Raw genomic sequence first — 25,049 nt, forward strand, 5'->3', positions numbered from 1 at the left:
AGTAAATGTACTTAGTTACTTTCCACCTCTGCTTATCGCCTGCTGTATTGGCTCTTTCTACAAGCCAAACAACACTGAGTGACTCAAATCAAACCTCCCCATGAATCACCTAAATATCACCTGATTATCATCTAATCAGGAATAAAACTGTTGGTTAGTGTTAAATATGTACCTGTGTGTCACATTCTATAGCGACTTACCCCAAAGTCAAAGCAGTTAAAGGAGGAGTGGAAGTAATTCCTGGCTCCTAAGCCGTACATCTTCAAGCTCATCTCCGTCAGAAACAACCCCAGGAACACAAACTCTGCTGTGTCTAGTTTCCAGGGGGACAGACAGGACAGAAAAAATATTTATATTTATAGTACAGACAACATCATGAATGAGTATGTGTGTGCTTGTGCATTTGTATATCTGTGTATGTGTCTGTGTGTGTGTGTGTGTGTGTGTGTGAGTGTGACTTACAGAGGGCCCTGGTAAGCCACTCTGGCTGGTCATAGTGTACTATGGCCACACACAGAGTGTTGAGGCCCACCAGACACAGAACTATCCAGTAGAAACTCTGCGCTTTGACCATGCGGCGGATGAAGAACCGTGTCCTCTTTTCCTTCCGACGGAAGTAGGAGGAGCTGTCCAGCTTGCTGCTGCTCTTCACGCTGGCCCGGCCAAACGGAGAGCCTGGGGGAGCTGAGAGCAACGACGAGCAGAGGAGAGAGGAAATGTATCAGTGTGTAGTGGTTAAATCTGATCACAGTTTCACAGTTCTCACAGCGAATAACTTGGTGAGCCAGTGTTTCCATCGTCCAATTATCATGATTATAATACATATGTCTGCAGCAAATTTTCATCTGACCTTGAAAAACAACTATAAAAACAACAAACAAAACAAAATAAACACAAAAAACACTGTAACATAACCATATTTTTATCAGTCATCGCTCTTGTTTTTGAGACAGAAGCGTGACAGAATGGTTGGGTTATTTCTGTCTGTAATTTCAGGGATCCATTCCACTTTACATCCATTCAGGCGTCTCTGCTAACAAGCATTCAAGGACGTTTGTGGCCAAGACTAAAGAAACGATGAGGGAAACAATACCTAGACAAGAGATGGAGGGAACGGTGGAAAACCACTGGAACACGTCCTTGAATTTGACTCGCTGTTGCTCGTTAAAAAACAGAAGATGCACTCGTGTTTTTGTGCTGTGCAGCGGCACTGCAAGCTTGTGATACGGCTTGCCAGGGGTGAAATAAGATCCTAACTTGAGCGAGGAAAAGCGAGATGAGAGAGCAGATTTGTCTGTGCAGAATTCCCTTGACACCTATTTGTATGGAAAACAGTCATGAGATATAGTCAACGGAAAAAGTAGCACTAGTGTTTTTAATGTGAAGGCAGCAAAATGGTTTCAATTATCACATTTATGCTCATTTCCAACCCACAGACAAGCAATTACATGTTTTCCTTGTGTGGTGCAGTGAATTCCATTAATATTAAAAAGTCTAATTCTAATACGCTGCGGGTAATTCACTTGCTATTTTAATTTTACAGTCTAATAAGAGAAGTTAATTATACCTATTTTCCCTCAAGGTGACATGCTACAATGACCAAGAGAAATAGCTTTAACTCTGAGACTGTATTAACTAGGATCCAGAAGGCAGCTACTTCTATTATGTACACAATTAAGTTTGTGTTGAATATTTAACAACAGAGCACCATGCTTTACGGTGTTGTGGTGACATGACGTGCTAATCTGATCTGAGTGGAGACGAGAGAGAGCGTCAGACGAAGCGGTTATGTATGTTCATCGCAGAAGACAGGCTTTTATGGAGGCTTTTATCTGAAAGGTCGACTTGGTGAATAAACAGCAGGCGAAGGTGAAAGGTGAACTGCCGATGACAGCGGATGAAAAGGAGGGGATCTGAGCCTCACCGACAGAGGAGATGTCCGTGAACGGATCCTCCCCCTCCTCAGCACCGATCAGGTCATTTTTACCCTTCTTGACTTTGCCTCGTTTCAGCACTACACAGACAGGGAAGAAAGACGAAAGAATATCGTGAAAATACGCCTTATGGCTTTATTATCACTGCAAAAAATGACAAGCTGTCCAGTGATTTTAAGTTGTTTCCAGACCTTACAAGCTTATTTTGTGATATTTTTAGTCAAATTACCTCACTGCACTGGCAGATAATCTTGCTGGTTTCAATACATTTCACTTGATACATGTCAAAATCACTCATAAAACAATGAAGAAAATCTTGAAACAAGAAACTTGCTCCAAGACAATTTCACTTTTACGAAGTAAATGTCCTGAAACAAGTTACAGTATCCTAAAAAAAGTAAAATTTGTTGAAACCAGTTAAATTATCTGCCAGTGCAAAAAAATCCTAAAATAAGCTTGATAAGTCTTATCTCTACAAGATAAAATAACTTAACAAGCTTGTCAGTTTTTGCAGTGATGTTGTTCTACTGTCTATTTAGCAAAACCTCTTAAATATCAACTTAAGCAGTCAATTTATGCACATACATAAAGCTACATGAAGTTTCAAGTTGTATTTAAAAGGAACAAGGAACTCCCACCCAATCATAGAATATTTACCCCTGTATATGTGTGCATGTGTCTCTATGTGTGTGTGTGTGTGTGTGTGTGTGTGTGCGTTTGTGTGTGTGTGTGGTGAAGGTGTGGGGCGGGCTAATTGGAATCTATGAATAGCAGGCATCAATCATGTTTTTCATTCGGAGATTTTCTGCCTTCCTGCTCGAAGCCAGCCTTGGAATGAAAAACTGCCGGCACCACATGAATGTGATCGTCACATGACCCCCTCCGTGTCACAAAAGCAATGGGCTTTTTCTTGAGATCTACAACCCTGCCTGACTCCTAAAGGTGCTTGGAGGCAGAATCAGGCCCCTGCTGCAAAATGAATGAGGCTCTGCAACTAGGAAGCCTAGGAGAAATTCACTGAATGAATAGTGTTTGTGTATCAGAGGGAGAAGATCAAATACATAGCACTGCACTCTCTTTCACATCCATCACTTCTACTCCACTCCCGACATTTGAACAGAAAGTTATATATCCATTTTGGGAAAAAAGATAACTGCCTGAACCTTCATTATTTATTATCTCTAAAATAAGGAGGATCCAGTCAGTAAAAGTGTTGTCATTTTTTTTTTAAGCAAGAAAACTATCCTGCAAAACGTACCATAAAGGATCATAATTTGTTTTAATTTCCTATCATCAAAAGAGTAGCCATCGTTTTTCAAACGGTGGATAAATCACTTTGGAAAACAGCATTTTAAAATCGTCTCTACTCAGTCAGTCAGCTATGATTGGCACTGTGCCCCAATACTCATACCTGTCATTCAGCTGACAAAGGTCAAGTCCATATTTTCTGCTCTAACAACATCAGAGTGGATTTTCTTTGGCAGTGGACTCCAATATTTTAATCCTCCATACGTAACTAACTCAGAAAATAAGGCTGCTGGGTGCTGTCATTTCCCTTGAATATTCAGCCTGCTTGTGGGCACTTATATATTGAACGTCTGTGTCTACTGGTGTGTGCAGCATTTCGATTTGTGAGTGTGTGTGTGTGTGTGTGTGTGGGTGTGTGTGTGCAGGTGTGTGTGTGGGTGTAGGATGGGGGGGCTGGGGGGTTTGTGGCACATGTCCTTTAACAAATCCAATCAGACCATTGCCGTAAATCCCACTAATTAACCCTTGCTTCCACACCAGGCCTAATTGACTGAGATTAAGGGCCAATTATAAGGCTGATGGAGAGAGAGAGAGAGAGAGAGGGAGAGAGAGAGAGAGAGAGAGAGAGAGAGAAAGAGAGAGGAAAGGACCAATGACAGAGAGAAAGAACAGGATGATGGAAAGAGGTGTGGTCAGAAAAAGAAATCAGAGATAACAAGAAAACCAGAAAGAGAGAGTGACACAGTTATCAAACAGATATGTTAAGTAACACGTGCATCATCATCATTCTGGACAATAATCCAATCAGTACAATATAACTCGTTTGCATTAAACCTGCATTATATTCCCCAGGTGAAAGAGAACCAGATCACATTCATGGCAGAGTGAGACACCAATGGTTTTGGAATGATTTGTGCACAGCACATTGATATTGTGCAAAAAAATCGTGCTTTGGATGGAAATGATGAATCATACCTCTCTCCATGTGCCTGGTTTACCATTGGGTTCCTGTGGTGAGGCACCATGGTAAAGCAGGCAACACATACTCAGCCCTCTTTTCACCTGGGAGGTTTTGTTTCCTCTTGTACCACGCACCGTCCAACGGGGATTTTTCCTCTGCATTCTCATCCTCCTCCTCCAGCAACACCTCCTCTGTAATAGGAGAGCATAACGAGTGAGAGGGAGAGCGAGAGAGAGAGAGGGAAGGAGAGAGGGAGAGAGAGAGAGAGAGAGAGACAGACAGAGAGAGAGAAAGACTTTATATCAGTCCAAATACCTTGTCCGTAACACACACACACACACACAACAACACACACAGCAACACACATCCATGAATACACAGACAAACAGAAATGCACATGCTAGCACTGCACTGAGGATGTTAGTGCACAGTAAATATGTTTTGGAGATAAGGCTAACCTGCTTTGCAGATCCACTCCAGGTAGCCAGTCAGCTCTCTCTCTATCTGCTGCTGTCTCCGAAGCTTCAAGAACTCCTGCCTCTTCTCCACACGCTCTCTCTCTTTGGCAAACTCTCTGTGGAAACACACACACACAGATATATTTTTAGACAGATTTTTTATTTACGTATTTTTACATATATTTGGTTTTTCTCTTTTACTGGAAAATACACAGTAACACTTTATAACAATCACTAATAAATGGTGTGGATTAATCATCTGTATGAGCATGGTGAGCCACAGGAGGAAAAAAAAGAAACAGACAGATAGGAGGCTGGAATGCTAGGAGTTAAATGAAGCTAGAAATAATAGAAGATGTATAGAAAATGTATCTGCAAATTGCATTCTAAATCCATGGAAATTGGGTACTAAAGATGAAATCGTTTTACTAATAAATACTTGTTCTCAGTACTGCAAGTTACTGGAATTTATGCTTTTCCAATTGTGTACTAAAGACAGAAACAAAAAAAAGTAGACATGTGGTATGTGCCCCACCAGTAAAAAGAATGGGCAGGAAAGAAAACTGCTCCCAAATGAAAAGGAACTGAACAGCTTCAAATCGTCTGGAATACATTTCACACAGAAATCACACGGAAAGTCCTGCACCGGTAATTGGATTCCCTGCAATCTCTCTCAAGACTAATGGCCATGCACATGAGGTGTTTGCTTTTATTCACACTCTGGAGAGACAAGGGGCTGTGAGTCAGGTGGAGAGGGAACACAGTGGGTGAGAAGAGGCTCTTCGCTCCCATAGACAATGAGATGGACAGACGTCAGACGCAGGACCGCAGGGGACCGTGATGATTAAAGCCAGGGAGAGGCCTTTGTAAAACACAAGAGGATGACAGGGAAGGGATGATGAGAGAAGGAAAGTAAAAAGAGAGAGGGGCTAGAGAGGAGAATGGAGTGGAGGTTAATCTCTTGTTTAACTCAATTCATTCTCAATTCGGTTATTTTTCAGCTGAACATTTTAATTATGGGTAAAAAAAAAGAAAAAAAAAAAAAAAAAGTATTTCTCACCAACCACTGTCACAACCCTCGATTCACTTTAGTTCGGGGTGACCTGCTAAGTGAGTGAGTCATTTTGTTCTCAGATCTTTTTATTGTAGGGGTACATCAACCTGTTGATAGACAGGTAAGATTGCTACTACCTCACTGCATAATTCCAGGGTTAGGGTTAGTCTATACTGGTATGTCTTTACTGTTATTCTAAAATGTGGAGAATAGTAAAAAATAAAGAAAAATGTGGTGTGTCCAAACTTTTGACTGGTAGTGTATGTGGGTGTGCGTGTGTGTGTGTATTATTGGGGAGAGGAGAGGAGAGGAGAGGAGGGGAAAGGAGGAGAGGAGAGGAGAGGAGAGGAGGAGAAGAGAGGAGAGGAGAGGAGGAGAGAGGAGGAGAGGAAAGGAGAGGAAACTTTTGACTAAAATTTTGACTGGTAGTGTATGTGGGTGTGCATGTGTGTGTGTATTATTGGGGAGAGGAGAGGACAGGACAGGACAGGACGGGCATAAAGCCATTGTCATCGGTGTGCTGCTTGGTCACATGGACTGTGAATAGTGAGAGAACTGGCAGTAAATGAGATTAGGATTCCTAGACACACCAACACCTCTTATGTGTGTGTCTTTCTATGTGTGTTTGTGTGTGTGTCTATCATTCACAATACTTCCCTCTAAAGCTGTAATCATATTGTAACCATATAATAACCATATAAATAATACGGGTCCACCAGCTTTCTACCCTCTCATGGATAATTGAGAGTTTGCTAATCTTGTTTACATGTGTTTCATGGATTTGGAAAAGGTCTATGACTGTGTTCTCTACTAGATCCTATGGAAAGTGCTGTGGGATTATGGAGTGCCAGGGCTGCTGCTGCAAGCCATGTCGGCCCTTATACATTCAGACTGAGAGCTGTATTTGTTCTTTTTAGCATTAAATCAAGCTTGTTTAAGGTTGGCATTGGATTCCTACAAGGATGCACCTTGTATGCTCCTGTTCATGATGTTCATGGTCAAGATGTTAAGGTGCAGCTGTGGTCTGTTTGCAGATGATGTTGTCCTAGACCTCACTGGAGTGTGATGCGGTCAGGATGAGGATCAGCACCTCCAAACCTGAGATCCTAGTTTTCTCTTGGACAAAGGAGGCCTCCCTGATTCTGGTGGGGAGTGAGCAGCAACCCCAACTGGAGGTGTTCAGGTATCTCAGGGTTTTATTCATGAGGGTAAAAGGGATCATGAGACTGACCGTCAGTTAGGTGCTTTGGCTAAAGTAATGCGGGCATTGTATTGGACCGTGGTGGTAAAAAGAGAGTTGAGCCACAAAGAAAAGCTCTCGATTTACTGCTCAATCTTCTTTCCAACCCTCACCTATGTTCACAAGCTTTGGGTAGTGCCAGAAAGAGCGAGATTGTGGATCTGAAGGGGCTGAAATTAGGTTTCTCAGCAGGATAGCTGGCCTCACACTCTCCTCGGTGAGGAGCTCCGTAAATCGGGAGGACCTCAGACTCAAGCTGCTGCTTCTCTTCATTGAGAGGAGGCATTTGAGGTGTCTTGGGCACCGGGTAAGGATGCCCCCAACCGGGCATCTCCCTTTGGACATATAAAGGCCATGGCAGACTGGGAGGAGACTGGGAGGAGAACCCGGGGCAGACCCAGGACAAGCTGAAGGGACTACATCTCTCAGCTGGTGTGGGAGTACCTTGGAAGCCCCTATGAGGAGCTGGAGCAAGTTTCTCCATCTTTGCCACCAAAACAAATCTCTGTTCATATATTTTCCTTGGTGATTTAAGTGATAATGACACTGATAATGATAATGATCCTGGTATATATGTATTTGTATGGGCAATGCTGTGAGTAAGTGACAATACACATAACTGATACCTAAAAGCAAGTTAATTTAGGAAGCTGAGAGACAGGTCATTTGAGTGAATGTTGATTGATACTGAAGTGTCGCGTTCAGTGGGTTCAGTCTGGCTTTTCAACAAGATAAAGGCGGCTTCAGCTCTTTCCAAATATACCAAGATATTTCTGGGTCACTTCAATATGGTAGCTCCCCTGTAAATGCACATATACTGAAGGAGGAAGCTCTCTCCCTCAGGCCAAGCTTTTAGAGCGAGGGGGCTCACACACAAACACATACACCCTGCGTATGTCTATGAAGGGGTTCAGTATACACAGAGGCAAGATAGCATATTAGTGGGGAAAGCAGGGGAAACTCATACCCACTCATATATTCTCATCCAAATCACATGTTTTTCTATTATCAGTGAACCAAATCTAATAATCTATTTGTATTTTTGTTAGCTTCTCATTATGTTATCTATGACCTATTTAAAGGATAATTCCAATTATTTTCAACCTGGGCCTTATTTTCCTAGTTTGTGCCATCATGAGGATTAATTGTGTTCAAAATTTAGTTACTAATTTCACTCTAATGCTTTATGTACCCCTCAGCTGCAGGAAGCGCTGCTCTCAAATAAACACCCACAGGGCCATTGCAACCTCTAACAGTCAAACCCCAAAAGCAAATTATCCTTTAGCTGTCTCTGGTGTCAGCATACTTTGAAGAGGTATGAACTGTTACTTTTGTGACGCAAACATCATCAAAGAAGATTAGCGATGTTGCTAGTCAACTGTGCCTGGCAAATGCATCAATGAGCCTTGTGTATCTAGGAAACACGACTAAGAGTCTAACAGTCCTGCGACATTGAATTTTGTGGAAGCGTCTGAGTCTGCAATCTAACTCCCTGTGGCACACTTTCACCCACGTGACAAAAAGTGGTGAACAGAGCGACCGACCGACAATGCCATCCATAGAGCCCCTGCTGTCACGGGGTTAAAAACACATCATAACAATTTAGCGTTATATCTCTTTGTTACTTGAACTAAAAGTTTTCATGGTCATTTATGTGTTGAGTGAGTTTCATGACGCATCGAAAACATTGTGGAATTTCAAAAGTTAATGGGTGTCAATGAGGAAATAATTATTTTCTTCATTCCTTAATAAATTGCTTTTTTGCAGATAATATTGTTTTTGATTAACAACAGCGCTATGCTGATGGAGCAAAATTGAAAGTTTCCACATGGCACACAGCTGCATTCTTTAACTGGCTGTTGACAGTTTGGAAGAGACTGGATCCAAAAGCTGGACAACAACCATAAAGTAACTGCAGGTACACATTCTGCAGCCCTGTTCCAAATTATTTGCAGTATTATAGACTGCGAAACTCACTACCTCACTCCTACTTTCCCTTTGATTTGATTTTCTGCATTAGATTTCCTTGTTTGTTATTTATGTCCCTTTGTCTTTGTTGTGCCATTTTTTTTTTCATTTTTGAGTCTGGCTGTCAGTCTCTGTTATCCAGCTCATCTTTGGAAAAACTGTGCAGTGCAGAACACAGATGCTATATTTTTACATTGCAAGTACTAAGTACCTTGCTATACTGATGGGTGTGGTGCTCCATCAGCACCCGTTGGTTTTTCATTGGAATACTGAGTAATGATGTCTGTAAGGACCCAATGAAAGTGGGCTAGTACCAAATAGGTTTGGGTGCCTTACTAGCACTACTACTAGCATACTGGCAATGTACTTTTGTCAAATGGTAAAACAATATTGATCACCTGTCTTGCCCTTGCACCGAGCTTTAGATATCACAGTGGGGGTACAGAGCATTTGGATATACAGTATGCACTGACACATATACATGTATGAATTTCAGAGGGTCAGAGCGCAGGTGGAGGGATCAGGGTTTGTGTAAGTGATTGATTGAGGAGGTGGATAATTGAGTGACTGACTGACTGACTGACTGACATGGAGTTTGTCTATTTGTGTGTAGGTATGACTTACCCTGATAGGACACCCAGCACCAGGTTGAGCATAAAGAAGGATCCGATGATGATGAGAGGGATGAAGTAGAGCCAGTTCCAGGTGTTTCCCGCCACATCATTGGTCTGTGAGACACATAAAAACACACACACGCACACGCACGCACACACACACACACACCAGGAAGGAACCATTAAGACAGTTTCTTTTCTTTTTTTTTCCTTTTTTCCCTACAACTACTCTCCCTGGCCATGGCTGTGAATAAGAATGTTTTCTTAGTCAACTTGCCTGGTTAAACTAAAATGTGTGTCGTTAAATAAGACTTAGCCAACTTGCCTGGTTTAATAAAAATGTGTTCTAAGTCAGCTTGCCAGGTAAATGAACTTGCCCGATTAAAAAAATAAAATCTCTGCTGTTCTCCATGAGCTTCCTCCTACACAAAGCCACTGAGCCTGTTCCACTAACAAATGTAAAAACACACAAACCTCAGTCTCCTATCACTGGAAAACAACTGTGTAATTCAACAAGAATTACAGCTCCTAAACAGCCAATTGGAATAAATTGTGCAGAGCCAAAGAGGTGTGACAATTCAATCTTCTGCTAGGCATTATCAGGCGGCCCAGGGCTGCTGGGAGAGAGTCTGATGAGCTTAAAGTACATTAAAATTAAAAGACTGGTCCTCACTCAGAAAAAAATCAGGGTAACACTATATTTAGATAGTCCAATGTTTATTATCAACTAACAAGCAGATGATAAAAGTAGCCCTAACCTTAACCCTGCTGCATCTCTACAGATTATGAAACCCCAACACTGACTTTAGCCTAACAATAACCCCATTTTTAATCCTAACCCTAATTTGACTCTATTTCAATCAGCTGAAACTCAGGAGGCTTTTTAGTAACGCATTATAGTCACTTGATAGTAAGTTGAGTATCAGCATTGGACTGTCAAAAATAAAGTGTGACCAATTTCAAGCATTTTTACAACAGATTTTCATGATTTAGGTCCATCTGAACTATAGAAAAAATGACATTCTCCTTCAATTCCAGAGATCACAATACCCCAGTTATTATATTACAGTGAGAAAGTGCACTCACTGTAATATGAGAGGGTTTGGTGACTTCATGTTATTTTTATGAGATTGGCTTGGATAAAATTACATGTTTCCTTTTTCATTTATCTAGTATGTGTGTGTGTGTGTGTGTGTGTGTGTGCATGTGTGTGTGTGTGTGTGTGTGTGTGTGTGTGTGCGTGTGTGTGTCCCTCGACAGTCCGGATTCTCTCCAAGGTTCTCAATGTCTGCAATATTTCTCCACACAGAAATATTGCAGACATTGACACAGCCGCAGAGTGATTTCAAATGTCAATTATATTAGCATCAGAAATGGAGATCATCCAGGAGACTGAAATGTCTGGGATATTAAAACATGTAGAAATGTATGAAATCACTGTATGTTATTTATTTTGTATTGATGAACACAAACAGGTGGCTAATACATTAGGCTAAGAAGTCCAAACAAAGAACTGGAAAAGCCTATAAAATGTAACAGGATACCTACAGTTTTACATCCTGATCAGGGCATTGCAGTGGAAATCAATTTCAGCCGTTAAATGCAACAGATTGACAAAATACCACAGCGGTTATTAATGATATCCAAAGGCTCATGCAGCAGCTTTCAATAGTATGAAATGTAAACTTTCAAAAATGCATCATTTTTTCAACATGAAATTAAAACGTTTGTAACTTTGCAAGTGAACATCTTTGTTAGTATAAGCCAACCCGGGCAAAAGCTACTTTAACGAGCAGCCGGCCGAGTCATGAAGTTTGCGCTGACCATTTGTTGAATATTTATGAATTCCTTTTTGCTGCTGAGGAGTGAGGCTCGCTTAAGAAAGGCAGCTTCACTGGCGTTGCCTCTTTTTTACTGTTCAGCCACTTCAGACTGCTGTTACCATGTGGAAGAAGTCTCATCTTCCTCCTTTTCACAGTCAACCCAGTTTTGTGAAAAGAAAAATGAAAAAGTCAATATTTCCTCTTAAGAAAGGTTTGTAACTTTACACATCCTGCACACAAAGGAACTCATCGCCCATGTGAGTGCGGCGCCTAAAATGGAGTCAACACAGACACATATGGACTAAACCAGAAGACCAGAGGCAATAAACGGGAGCTGCTGGTGCCTCCACACAACCTGCACCCCTACTACCAACATCTATGCTTGCGGCTGTTGAAAATTTCAATTTTACGGGGTAAAATTACCAAGATCTGGACCTCTGTGTGCTCATATGTGGCTATGGCCATGGACACACACACATATATCCACATACAGAGACACACACACACACACTAGCACGCACACGGACACAGTGGGTTGAGAGCTGCTGTCCCCGATACCTGCCTCCCTGTGTGCCTCTCAAATATGTCTGACCATTCCTCTACCTGTCTGCCAGCCTCTTCTTCTTCTTCTTCTTCACTGAGCAGACAGACAAACACATCAGCTCTAAATTCTGTCTCACAGTCATGACCCCGAGTCTCTGCCCTGCTGCAGTGTCCTTGAGCAAGACCTTGAATCCCTGTGGCTGAACTTGAACTCTGACCCCACTGTGGAGGGAGGATAGCTAGATAGATAGATAGATAGATAGATAGATAGATAGATAGATAGATAGATAGATAGATAGATAGATAGATAGATAGATAGATAGATAGATAGATAGATAGATAGATAGATAGATAGATAGATAGATAGATAGATAGATAGATAGATAGATAGATAGATAGATAGATAGATAGATAGATTTCAGGCTATTTGTGTGGCCTCATTCAAATGAATGGGAAGTAAAAATCTGAATGCTACAAACTCATCCCAGCTACATCGTACTGTATATTATAGTTTTCATGGTGGTCAAATGCTGAATAACCCCCATGATTATACTGATACTGCCAGCCCAAGCTCCTTAGGCCGGGCATTTCAAAGCCAAAGAGCATTGTTGTTTCAACAGTAACAGACTGCACTTTCTTAGTGGCAGGTTGGTCATTGGAACGGGACTAAACTGTTGTTGCCACTCTTTTGAGGGCCACAGTAGGAGAGAACCTCACTAGCCATAACTTATGCCATTTATTGTATGCTTTTATTCAAAGCACTTTGCAGTATTGAGTGCATTTTTTTTTTTTTTTGTATCGGTGCCCCCTGTGGGAATCGACACCCAAAGCTGGATGTGGTACTCTCTACCCACTGAGCGACACAGGACCAATATTCAATGCTTATTCTCCCAGGGGGGTCCTGGGAGTCTGCAACCTACATATCCAAGTACAATCCCAGACAGCAGCCTATTAGCAGGGGACAGACCTGGGGACTGATGGGCCATGTGAAGCACAGTGACATTTTGCAGACGCCAGTGTCGGAGCGCTGCCACATGCTGGCTGTAATTGTGATGGGAGGTTCAGGGCGGCTGAATCAGCAGGCCGGAGATCTATATTATGCACACAAGTGTGTTTGCGCTATGTACGCACGCATACACACACACACACACATAAACACACTGCCTCAGCTGTCAGAGAAGCAGCCCACACAACAGGATAAATGGCTGGCATCAGCCTCTCAGTGTTGGTTTGCTTCATTGTCCGTCACTCTTTCTCTCCCTTTGTCCCTTTCCATCTCCAACATCTCTCTCACTTTCTCATTATCTCCCTGGCTTCACAGTCTCACTCTCTTTGTATCTGTCGCTCTCTCTGACTCTCGCTCTCTCTCTGCCATTTAGTTAAATTCACTTGGTATGAATGTTACATTAACTATTTTATATTAATAATATCTCATCTCTGTCTATCACTCCTGCTCTCTGCTCTCTCTCTCTCTCCTCAGCTTTCTCCTGAGCGATAGATCTCCTACTCTTTCTCCTCTCTCTCCTCCTGTTCCTCTATTTCTGTCTGCTCCCTACCCCCCTCCGCCCCTGACCCCCTGGCCCGCCAAACCCTTTCTTTCCCTCTCACAGGCTCTGGGGAGCCTAGATGCACAGTGTGGGAGAGAGAGTAAAGTAGAAATGCACACTGTTGTGTCAGCTTACAATCCCAATGTCAGCTGGTGAAGAGGGAAGACTTTTCTCTCCTGTTGACATGGCCTAATTTTTCAGCTGGCAGCACAGGCAGAGGAGCTCAGTTTAGTTGAGCTTGTGCAAATGTTTTTTTTGTTTTTTTTCAAAGTCTGAAACATAGCCAGACCTCTGCTGCGAGAGCCAAAGAATTGCTGGTCTTCTCAGCTTTGAATTGTTAAACAAGCTAAATGCAATCAAACACATGTACTACACACACACACACACACACACACACACACGCACACACATACATATAGAAAAATTTGTCACAAATGAAGTCACTTTTCATTCATTGGTACCCGCAGGCACACCGTCTGAGTCAGTTAAGCCATTTGTTCTCTGATCCACATAAAGGGCTAAAGGAGTGGAGCTTTCTGTGGATGAGGTAAGACAGTGGATTTGATTGAGACATGATTCAGTAAATCTAAAAGTATAACAGGAGGAAGAATCGTTTTGTCCAGATGAACCCTTTCTACAAAAGACTGAAAAAATTAATGGCCATCGTCATTCATGAAATGCCACGGACCTGGAATAATCAGACCAAATTGAGAGAGCAGATAATTCATTCCACAAAGGAGAGGAGATGAGAAGGAGAGCGAGAGAGAGACATCCAGTCTACCTACAGAAGGAAAACATACAGTAAGATATATGAACTTTGATTCTCCTCTCAACTGGTTTCACTGAAATCAGACTCCACCACATCGGCCTTCTTCATGAACACAAGGTGTTTAGAAAATCCATAGGGTTGCATTTCTTCAGGGGTGAAAGTGCTGCTGTGGCATAATGATAAGAGAGGGGGAGAGGAGAGGAGAGGAAGAGAGGAGAGGAGAGGAGAGAAAGAGGAGAGGAGAGGAAGAGATGAGAGGTGAGGAAGAGAGAGCAGAGGAAGGAAAGAAAGAAGAAAAGAAAGAAAAGAAAAGAAAAGAAAAGAAAAGAAAAGAAAAGAAAAGAAAAGAAAAGAAGGCCCTAGGCAGCATGAAGGGGCATCCATCACTCAGATTTACCATATGTCATATCCGGAAGGAGGATGTGATCCAATATTCTATATGAAACAAACATGGATGCTGGCGCCGCCAGGCAAACACATCTGTGGTGCCATCTACAGTACATGTAAATCATACACTTAGGCTTAGATATGTGTGTGTGTGTGTGTGTGTGTGTGTGTGTGTGCACCCTCCCGATTTTCCCAGGAGATGATTTTCATGTCCCTCTCCCAGGGGTTCACCCGTGGTGACATTTCTCCAGATTCTCTCACATATTTTGATCAAATTTCCAAATCTTCTCATTTACTATATTTGTTAAAAATAGTATTGCTGCTGTTTCCGAGCGGTCAACAAAATACATTACACCAAAAATTTAGCCCAGTGTCTGTCGTTACATTATTAGTTCATAGGTGGCTGGAGCCAAACCTGTAAATACCGCAAACAATAAATGGACAGTTGGAAGACAAAGAAATACACCTGCACGTTTCAGTCATCGTGGAAGGATGTCATGATTTTACAAGAAATTAAAAGATGCAGAAGCAGTTTTTGTACTATATTTTCATTGTTTTATACATCAAAAGTCACTAGAATGCACAAAATAAGGTCTCTGATTCTCATTTTCTGGTTGAAGAGCCCCACACCCCCCGCTTTGTTTTTGAAAATGCCCCTATTTCTGGACTCTCAAGGTTGGCAATTATGGTGTGTGCAATTTATGTGCATATGCTGTGATTAGCTCACCCCACCTTTAGGTGCCCTGGGTATGGAACCATGCAGTGAGATTAAAGCGCTGTGCAGGAGAGCAGACACGGGGCATATGGCAATCAAGGCCACTGGCCCTATACTAATGCAGTTCATTAGAAAGCTGCTGATGCACTATTTTGCCTTTAGCGAGGTATTTCTAATGAACCATATGTTGTTTAAGCATAATGTGATGACACTAAACAATTTAGCAGAGTAAAATGTGGCTATGAGTATAATGAGCACAGACCTCTTATATCTGAAACATGGGGAATGGTTGCAGGCAGCCTGAGGTGGCTGTAGCTTTGTGTAATCTACAGGTAAAGAGTGTTGTTCTCGGGTGAAATATGCACCATTTGAGAAGAGTGACACCTAATCTTAGAAAATGATTGCTAGCACAACACAACAGATAATTATGGTACTTTAGCCACCTTAAGTCCATGTTTGACAAAATTATGACACCTTAACAGACTGCCTCCTCTACACTTCAGTGATACTGAAAGATGAAACTTCAGGTAATGATTTTGTTCCTGAATGGATATATTGAGTTTGGGAGATTTTCGTGTTGTTTTTTTCACCTCTGTTATTCCCACTAGTCGCCGCTTGCTGACTGCTCTGAATGATTAGCAAGGAAAAAGTAAAAACAGACAGATAATTTGGTGACATGCATCATGCAATTGCAGTGTGACAGTGTACTCCCACGCTGAGCTTACAGTGCTGCCGTCGCCCCCATACATACACACACGCACACACGCACACACACACACACGCACACACGCACACACACACACACACACAGAGGCCAGTTGCCTGCTGAGATGAAGACAGCCACTCTGAATCAATGCTGCAGCTCCCTAAGAGTCCTGAAGCATAGACAACAAGCGATGGTAACTGTGCTAAACAGCTTTGGTAACACAAAGAGCAGAGGTCTTCAGAGAGTTGCTAAAAAGAAGGTGCCATTTAAATCTCATGTGGTTTTCAAATTAAACTGAATTTGATGCTCTCCCTTCTCTTCTCTATCTCTCTTGTGCCTCATCTCTCTCTCACTCTCTCTCTCTTTCCTCTTTTTCTTTCCTTTACAGAATCTATTTTTTTTTTCTCTTTGGACATCAAATTAATTTGCTTCAGGCTAAATTTTGAGGTATTTAATCAGGCAGTTTGAGGTCAGAAGGCTGACCGCTTAAATCGAATATGGACGCTAAATTCCACTCGCGTCCAACTAATACCAAGTGAGCAGCTACACCTGACTCTCACAGCCAAAACAGAATGAGTCCAGTGTATTTAGAATTATCAAAATTGATCAAAATTTCCCACTTAATGCACATTAACACACATTTGTGAATTTTGGAGGGAATATGACAAAAATTGTAATAGAGAAGTCCTGTAAAGCACCAACAGGCCACCTGACATCGCTTTATATCAGGTACAGGCATCTTTCTCCATTCCTTCCCTGTGTATCCGATATGAAGATATCCATTTGGGGAAAAAAATCATTACCTTATGTTCCTTAGATGATTCAGTCTGTAACCGGTCTGTTATCATTTTGTCAGTCAACAACATACCTTGCCTAAAATACTTATTCATTTATCATTTATCATTTGTTTGAATTTTGTGCTGTAAATTCTTTTATGTGTACTCATTTAAAATATTGGACATCACATTTTGGAACAAGACACTTCATATTGTCCCGGGTTTCTGAATTGTTCTTGCATACACACAACCACACACACACACACGTGCACACTGAACTCAACCACCTCAATATCCTTACTTTGCTACTGTCGCTCCAATTAGCTGTACACACAAAGGGGGATGATTCACTGGTAACCCACAAATAGACACGGCCGGGCAGCCGAACTTTACCCCACTTTGCCTCCTCGTCCCTCTCTGCTGCTCTATTTTTACGAGGATTCGACGAGCGCTGTGATTGCCCCGACAGCGCAAGATGCCACGCTGACAGGGTCAAGGTGCGCCCTGCCTCAGTGACTCAGACAGCTCTAATGAAGTGAGAGGAAAAGGTGACCATGGCCACTGGGATATCACACACCAACACACACACACACACACAGATCTTAATACAGTTATGTCACCATGCAAGATTCTCAACATAGATCAATCTTAGTTCATGGTGGCCTGTAGTTCACACAGTCTACTATTAACCAGTTTATATATAGAACAAGACACCTGGCAAAGGGCATTTGGGCCACAGTGTCTAAATGCAAAGGGAATAGTAGTTTGAAAAGTTATTACACATTTACTTTTTGCGTTTATGTTTTAGGTGTTTAGCTGATGCTCTTATTCAGTACAACGACAATAAAAAAAGTATCTGAAATAGCAAAGGAGAATATTCTTTCCTAAAGGATAAATTCAGTAGGTTTATTCTGTGTTTCACTCACTAAGCCTGCGTGTTATATTGCTGAGAGCATTGTTCTCTGTTTCATGATAGGTGTTGTTTTGAACAGTGCGTCTCCAGTGTTAGTGTTCCTGCTGTTAGCCAAAGTGCCTTTTGTGCTACAGTGGTCACAATGTTGGCACAATGTCAATTTCTCAGGAATTGAGAAAGAAAAGCATTTTTAGATTGACGGCCATTCAATTTTGTACAGTTAACACAATTTTAAACAGGAAACAGACAAACAATTTGTGCTTCAACTGATGCAACAGGCCAGCAGATCAACACCTGATGATTCTAGATTATCTAGTCTTGAGGTATGACAACACTGCTATGGAGTATTAGCAGGCACATACGCTGCAAAAAATGTCCATCTTAACAAATCACTTAGCCTTGTATTATCTTATTTTTTCTTAAATCACTGAAAATTTTATCATTCAATGTACCTCCAATGAAACTCCACTTCTTTCAAGTTTCTTTTTTGTTTTTCTTTCAAGTGACCTCTTGAAATGAGAGGAGTGATCTGCCTTATTTTAAGATACCGTCAAATTCTTCAAGCGAATGAAATTGTCAGATTGTTTCACTTGTTTTTAAGAGCCCAAGATTAAGTGACTTGTTAAACTGATCATTTTTTGCAGTGTAAAGCCTGAACATGACACAGCAGAGGTAATTAGGGCCGCTTCTAATTTGTTGGCAGCCGTTAGGTCGCCAGGAGAGACAGAGGAAAATGTAATAAAAATCATGGGGCATGAAATGAAGATTGCCACATTATAAACGCTGAGAAACCACCCACACATCCTGCTGCTGCTACAACAGTGTCACATCCCTGCTGACTTGCTCAGAGCAAAAGGCGGTGCAGCACTCACAGTGTGAATCAATGCGAGGTTTTTCTTTCTTTTATAGTTTATTGTTATGGCATTTCCCGCAGTATACAGTGGAGAGAGAGAATGAGAGACAGCAAAGAAGAAAAGGGGGATGGTGGTGAAATGCAACAAAGGTCATGAGTGGGATTTGAACTTGCGGTGTTGGGAGTGCATGTGGTGCGCTCCAGTCCCCCAAGCCACCAGGAGAAAGGAATGAGACACATGATGCTTGCTGTGTTTAGGCCCACTCAGAAGCAATTAACTAGAAAGAAACCATACTGTCTGACAGTGAATACTTAAACAATATCATAAAAATTAAAGGAATATCCAATTTTCACCAACTAAATTAGTTTACCAATCTGTTATAATTATGAAGCAGCAATAAAGTTTTATATAAAGGTTTTTTTTTTGATGGGGGTGGGGGGCTGTTAGTGGCGGAAATTGTGAAGGAAAAGACAGCAAATGACAGAATGATTCAGAAGGATAATGCTCCTTTTTGCCTCCATGGATAGTTTCAACTTCTGAATATGTATTCCCCAACATGATCTGGCCTCCAGTGTTCTTGGGTTGATAGTACATATCAGTGACATCCACTGTGTGGCTTATAGACTAAAGAAGACACTGAAGACACTGATGGGGGTGGGGGGGTATTCCCTAAAGTCAAAAGCACCACTCTGCAATGGATGACAACATTATCAGAATTTGCATAAGCTGGAATCATTCTTCATTTGCACTCTCCTTTTTCCTCCGCTACTCTCTGTTCATGATTAAAACATCAAGAAAGAGTGTCATCTCAGTTTGGTGACATGCTCTCCCTCCCAGGCTCTCTGATCAGGCATAATGACTTCACAGGAGATGGATTTTGTAATGTAGCAGAGATACAAAATGTACCCGGGCTTGATTTGGGCCTGTTCACTTCCTTATTGTCGCCACTCCCTTCTCCTTCCCTCCAGACACAGAATAACATGGCAGACAGCGGTGCTTCGTTCCACTACATCAGCCGCTGCTGGGCGAGCACAGGATCCCGGGACATGGTCTCCCCCCAAGGGAGGGGGAGGGATGGATGGTAGGAAGGAAGCAAGGGGAGGAGGGAAGAAGAAAGGGGCAGGATGGGAATGAGGGGGAGGATGGGGAGAAGCGCTCTCCATTCTCTGATGCACCATTAGGGAAGAATATCCCAGCATTCCCCCTCGGGGCAGAGGTAACACAGTCATCAATCTGCAAGGTTAACACTGGGTTACGGGAAAGTATATAATCCACAGAATGGAGCCGTCGCCTGGATGCTATTCTGGATCCATGATGCAACGGCAGCACCCTTCCCCTCCAGCCTCTTCACCAAGAGCACATCTACATTAGTAAACCAAGGTCCGTGTACTGCATGTATATTAATGCATACATGACAGGCATACACACTTGACTGCATTCATACAAATACACCGATATACACATACACACACACACATGCCTATAGGGTGATGTTCCACTGGATGAGGGGAAGTGAGTCAAGGAGGCTTCAGCAGACCGAGAGACGAGTGTGAGGAAGGTGTCAGCAAGGTGCTGAAGCCCTTGTGAAGCCGTTCGAAGACACTGAGAAAAAAACACTCAGAAATTCTCAGTGTTGCTGAGAACAATGGCACGCATGTAGCAGAACCTCAAGAGTAGCAATCAAGCCAATGAAATGGCCCCAAACTAGGCCTCTTCCACCTGAACAAAATGTGTGCATGTCTTCTAAGAAGGTCTTGTGAAATCTGTCCTACTTGGGCGCAAAAACACTCCTCAATCAATGCATGTGAAGTCAGCCTCGCCACTGTAGATACACCGAAAGTTAAAAAAGAGGAAGGGAAAGAGACAATGTAAGAAAGAGAGAGAGAAAGACCGTCGAGAGAGATAAAGAGAAACACCTGGGCGGATGATAGGTAGGAGGAAACATGCAAAGATACGGTGATGAAAGGGCATACAAAGGCAGGAATAAAAATAACTGGTAGGGAGAAAGAGATGACTTTGAGCGGGAGGAGAGAAAAAGGAAGAAATGTGAAAAGTGAAATACTGACAGTAACACTGAGAGAGAGAGAAAGAAATTCTCAGGTCACAGCAGCATGGGTCTGTAATGTTTAGGATAATGAGCCAGAAAAAGCTACAGGAGATGTTTTAGGCAAGGGAGACGAGGAGGAGGAAGAGGGAGGAGGGAGGGGAAGGAAAGGTGGTTCAGCTGGTGGCTCACATTACGGTGCCAGTTGGCTGCTCTCTCACCTGGGAGATGGAAAGAGGAAGAAAGGGGGGGAGGGGGGGAGGTGGTTAGGGAAAAGAAGGAGGGAGATAAATGTGCTGAAAGGGAGCTTAATAGGGGGAAAAATGAAAGGGGGAAGAGGGAGGGAGAGGAAGAAGGGGAGAGGTAGAAGAAGCGATGAATAAATTAGGATAGGAGAGAGAAAAAGTGTGTGTGTGTGTGTGGAGGAGAGAGGGGAGGATGGAAAGAAGGGAGGATGACAGAGAGAGAGAGAGAGAGAGAGGGGTGTGAGGTTGAGGAGGAGACATGACTGAGTGGGGAAATGGAGAGAAACAAGTGAAATGAGAGTGGGACAATGGGTGAATGAAGAAGAACAGAAGAGGGAAGAAAAGCAAGGGGATAGGAAGAATATATATGGATTTTGGAGCAAGCAGCAAAGATACTGCAAAGGATAAGACGGAAGATCTTGCACATGAGCACATCTACATACAACAGCCTGAGAAATAAAAAAAAAGTCAATTGCCAAATAATATTTAATGGATCAATAATAATGGATCATAATTGACATTGACTGTAGAGCTGCTCACCTCAACAATATTAACTTTGACAGCTAATTAGATAACTAATAAATAGCATCAGAGATTGTCAAACTGTGTGCATGCAAAAGGGGAACAAGAGCAAAGTAAAGCTGTTTTTCACTAAATTAGATTACTAAGAAAGTAGATATGGTCTGACAGTGAAATCAAATAAGCCTATTGCATGAAAGGAAGACACTAGACCAAATCTTTGACATTTCAATTGATTCTCAAGTTAAAACAAAAGCAGTCTTGTCCGCAAGAGGCCAGACGAATCAGATGCATGTGTTTTCAAATCAATTTCTAGTGGAGCATCAAACTGCCTTGATGCGTTGCTCCAAACTTGGTTCAGTTTTGGGAGCGTCCACAGAGGATGAGCACGACTGTTTTCATGGCTTCAGGAGCCGCAATGCAAAAGGGAAAAGGGAAAATAATTATATTTTTCCAGCGGGCGATATTCTCTACTTCATAATTATCTGGATAGGCATGTCTGTGTTATAATGCATAATTTTTGATAAATTTCGAATTTGCAGTCATATTAGTTTTGGGATTTTGTTAATTACCACCCACTGGCAGTTCAACAAGTCGGCTAGTTTGCAAAGTTTTATCAAACTGGTGTTAAACGGATGGAGGAAGAATCCTGACGTGCCTGTAATGTTAGCCTCAGCTTCTCGACAGGCATTTAGGCAATCAGGCCATTGGGATTCTCTCTCCATCATTTTTTGACACCAGTGATTGGTGTCAGACTTGATCTTGATAAAATTCACAAAGTAGACGCCTTGATGAGCAGCCAATTTATAAAATAACGAGAACAGCAAGACTATGTACCAGGTCAGAATTTATGCCACAGTATGCAAATCCGAGTGCCTTGGTGTTGACGCTTCAAATCTCCTGCCTTCTGTGAGCCATGGAAGTGGCAAACAAGGTGCATCAAATCATGTGCTTCAAATCCACTGCGTTTGGGCCTTTAGGGCATTTAACCTGTTAAACTCCCCCATTCTCCCCTCATCTCCCTTTCCTCGTCAGTTTCCCTAATTAATCAGCTACCTTTTTGCACCGGTGCACGATGGATATACTGGCAGCAGCCTTTCTTGTTTTGTTTTTGTTTTGTTTTTTGTCTTAAGATGGATATTTTGTGTAGTATTTTCTCTTTTGGGAAGCAGGTTCTGGTTGTCCTGTTTGCATGGCTCATGTTTGGTTGGGTTTCATCCTGCTCTTATCTTTTGGTAGTTGAGGGTGAGGCTCTGGGTCAGACAGCTCATTGTGCGGTTGGCCCAGATGCTTTCCCATTCTTTTGTTCTGCTTGGCTGGACTTCCCTCTCCCTTCAGGAATTCTTGTTTTTGTTTTTGTGTTCTGGGATTAAGTGTTTGTAAGAGCCACCACCTTGCTTTTGGCAGCCCTGCCAAGCCGGAGACTGGGTGCTGGCATTTTGATAACACAAATGTTTGGGTTGGAGACAGAGGGAGAGAAAAACTGTGCTTCGACCTGCATATTGACAGTTGGAAGCACTGATACCGATTCATATACAGTGTAGTATTCTGTGCACGCATGTATAAATACACACACACTACCACTGTGGACAGGTACACTGTGTCCAAAGTGCCATTGCTGCTCCCTTACCATCCAAGCAGAACCCAAACTGACACTTTGACACCCTGCAGTGGGCCTCTGCTCACCTATTCTGCAGCTCTCTCTCTCTGTTTCATGACACTGGCTGATATACACAGAGACTGGAGTGATATGAAGGATGAGATAGCCTAAAGGTTGGCAGGTTTGGGACTAGAAGGTCACCTGTTTGAATCTATGGACCAGCAGTGAATGAGTGACACTCTCTGCTCCATCAACAGCTACCTTCAAGGTACCTCTCAGCAAGGAACCTAACCCCCAAACGCCCCAGTGGAGCTGCTCAGTGGTCAACAGTACAATGTTGTGGTTGTTCTTGGCAGCTCCCAGGTGTGACTGTGTGCATCTGTATGAATGTTAAACATGTTGATGCTGGAAAAAGAACATGTGTGCTCAACAAAACCCTTCTGTGCATAAATAATTGTTTTGTTTTGTTTTTAAATGTGTGAGATGAGTGTATTTGCATGTGTCTGCCTCAGTATGTTGATAAAGAACAAGCGGAAAGGGACAGACAGAGAGGAACAAAGAGAGTGAGTGGCAGAAACAAACGGAGCTAAAGAGAAGCAAATAAAATCAGAATCACTGTCTTCATGAGTTTTCAGTAGGTAGACTCACGTTGTAGAGGATGTCCACCCATCCCTCCATGGTGATGCACTGGAACACAGTGAGCACAGCAAACAGGATGTTGTCGAAGTTGGTGATACCGAAGTTGGGTCCGGTCCAGTACTCGGTGCAATTCGTCCCGTTGGGACAGGTCCTAGCTGGAGACTCCTGTCCACAAGGCCAGTCGGCCGCTCTCTCACCTGAAAAGAAAGAGATAGAGAAAGGCAGCAAATGACATAAAGTTTTGATATACATTTTGCTGTTGTCAGGTGAACTGAAGGATAGAGCTGCAACGATTAATTGATTAGTTGTCAACTATTAAATTAATCACCAACTATTTTGATAATCAATTAATTGGTTTGAGTAATTTTTTAAGAAAAATAAGTCAAAATTCTCTGATTCCAGCTTCTTAAATGTGAATATTTTCTGGTTTCTTTACTCCTCTATGACAGTAGAGTATGACACTGAATATCTTTGGGTTGTGGACAAAACAAGACATTTGAGGACGTCATCTTGGGCTGACTAATCGATTAATCGAGAAAATAATCGACAGATTAATCGACAATGAAAATAATCCTGTGTTGCAGCCCTACTGAAGGATTATATGGTATTCTATGGATTGAGAATTGTTTATGACCCTTGGGTCCATCAAACTCATTCGTTCATACATTCCAAAACTGCATGATTAGATATAAAAGTTAAGCTGCTTTGTTGATTCGTGAGAAGCTGACATTTTGGACAGATGAGGTTTTCACCTGACAGCAGCAATTATGTTTCACTCTCCAGCCAACAGCCAAAAGACACCAATAACTTTGTATTCTGTGTCCATTGTAGAAAAAAGTTCACTTCAGTCAGCAGCAGGGTGTTAAAATGGGAGATGCACTGTTTGAAATATAACCTGTCATGGAAGAGAGAAAAATGTTCTCTGCGACGATCACACAGGTGTAGTGAGTGTCACATTGTTGACTGAACTTTTCCTTTACAAGAGAATTTAATAACATCCAAAGTGAGAAATAAAATAAAAAATACCTCTATCTGAAAAGACCCTTGGGCCCATGAAACCCATTCAAAACCCATTGTATATTTCAAAAACTAAGGTAATCATTTTAAAAATAGAGATGTTTTTCATAATTCATGAGAAGGTGAAATTTGGAGATACAATGTGTTGGACCAACCTTCCTTCTCCTGCCTTCTGCCCAGTGCATGCTGGGATAGGCTCCACCATGAATAGAAATAAGCGTGTATGGAAAACGCATAAAGCAAAAAAAGAATGAATGAGTGAATGTGTTCACCCAACAGCTGTGATACACTGTTGGTATTTTTAGCTTTTTGCATCTTCATTGCCACATGTACGATAAATAAAAATGGAATTTAATCCGAATTAATTACAGAGGGGGAGGCAATTAGATAAAAACAAAAAACACAGTGGGGAGGAGAGAAAGAGAGAAAGAAAGAAAATGTGTGAAGATAAGAGAATGGGGGTGGAGGGAGAAAA

The 25,049-nt window shown here is 42.1% G+C and overlaps 1 protein-coding gene across 1 annotated transcript in view; it reads right to left on the reverse strand.

Annotated features, from left to right (window-relative positions):
* LOC139662558 (voltage-dependent N-type calcium channel subunit alpha-1B-like) overlaps nucleotides 1–25,049 on the reverse strand; it is a 132,854-nt gene that overhangs the window by 35,775 nt on the left and 72,030 nt on the right. The window contains exons 9-15 of the mRNA XM_071541241.1: nucleotides 23,567–23,754; nucleotides 9,488–9,591; nucleotides 4,602–4,717; nucleotides 4,245–4,334; nucleotides 1,925–2,014; nucleotides 463–684; nucleotides 201–313 (exon numbers count right to left, since the gene is read on the reverse strand). Of these exons, the coding sequence (XP_071397342.1) occupies nucleotides 201–313; nucleotides 463–684; nucleotides 1,925–2,014; nucleotides 4,245–4,334; nucleotides 4,602–4,717; nucleotides 9,488–9,591; nucleotides 23,567–23,754 (923 nt within the window). The remainder of the gene's footprint in view (nucleotides 1–200; nucleotides 314–462; nucleotides 685–1,924; nucleotides 2,015–4,244; nucleotides 4,335–4,601; nucleotides 4,718–9,487; nucleotides 9,592–23,566; nucleotides 23,755–25,049) is intronic.

Source organism: Centroberyx affinis, unplaced genomic scaffold, assembly GCF_046629955.1.
Source record: "Centroberyx affinis isolate AG114_WGS23_722 - 3 ecotype Tasmania unplaced genomic scaffold, CSIRO-AGI_Caff_v1 ptg003840l_1, whole genome shotgun sequence".
Classification (NCBI taxonomy): domain Eukaryota; kingdom Metazoa; phylum Chordata; class Actinopteri; order Beryciformes; family Berycidae; genus Centroberyx; species Centroberyx affinis.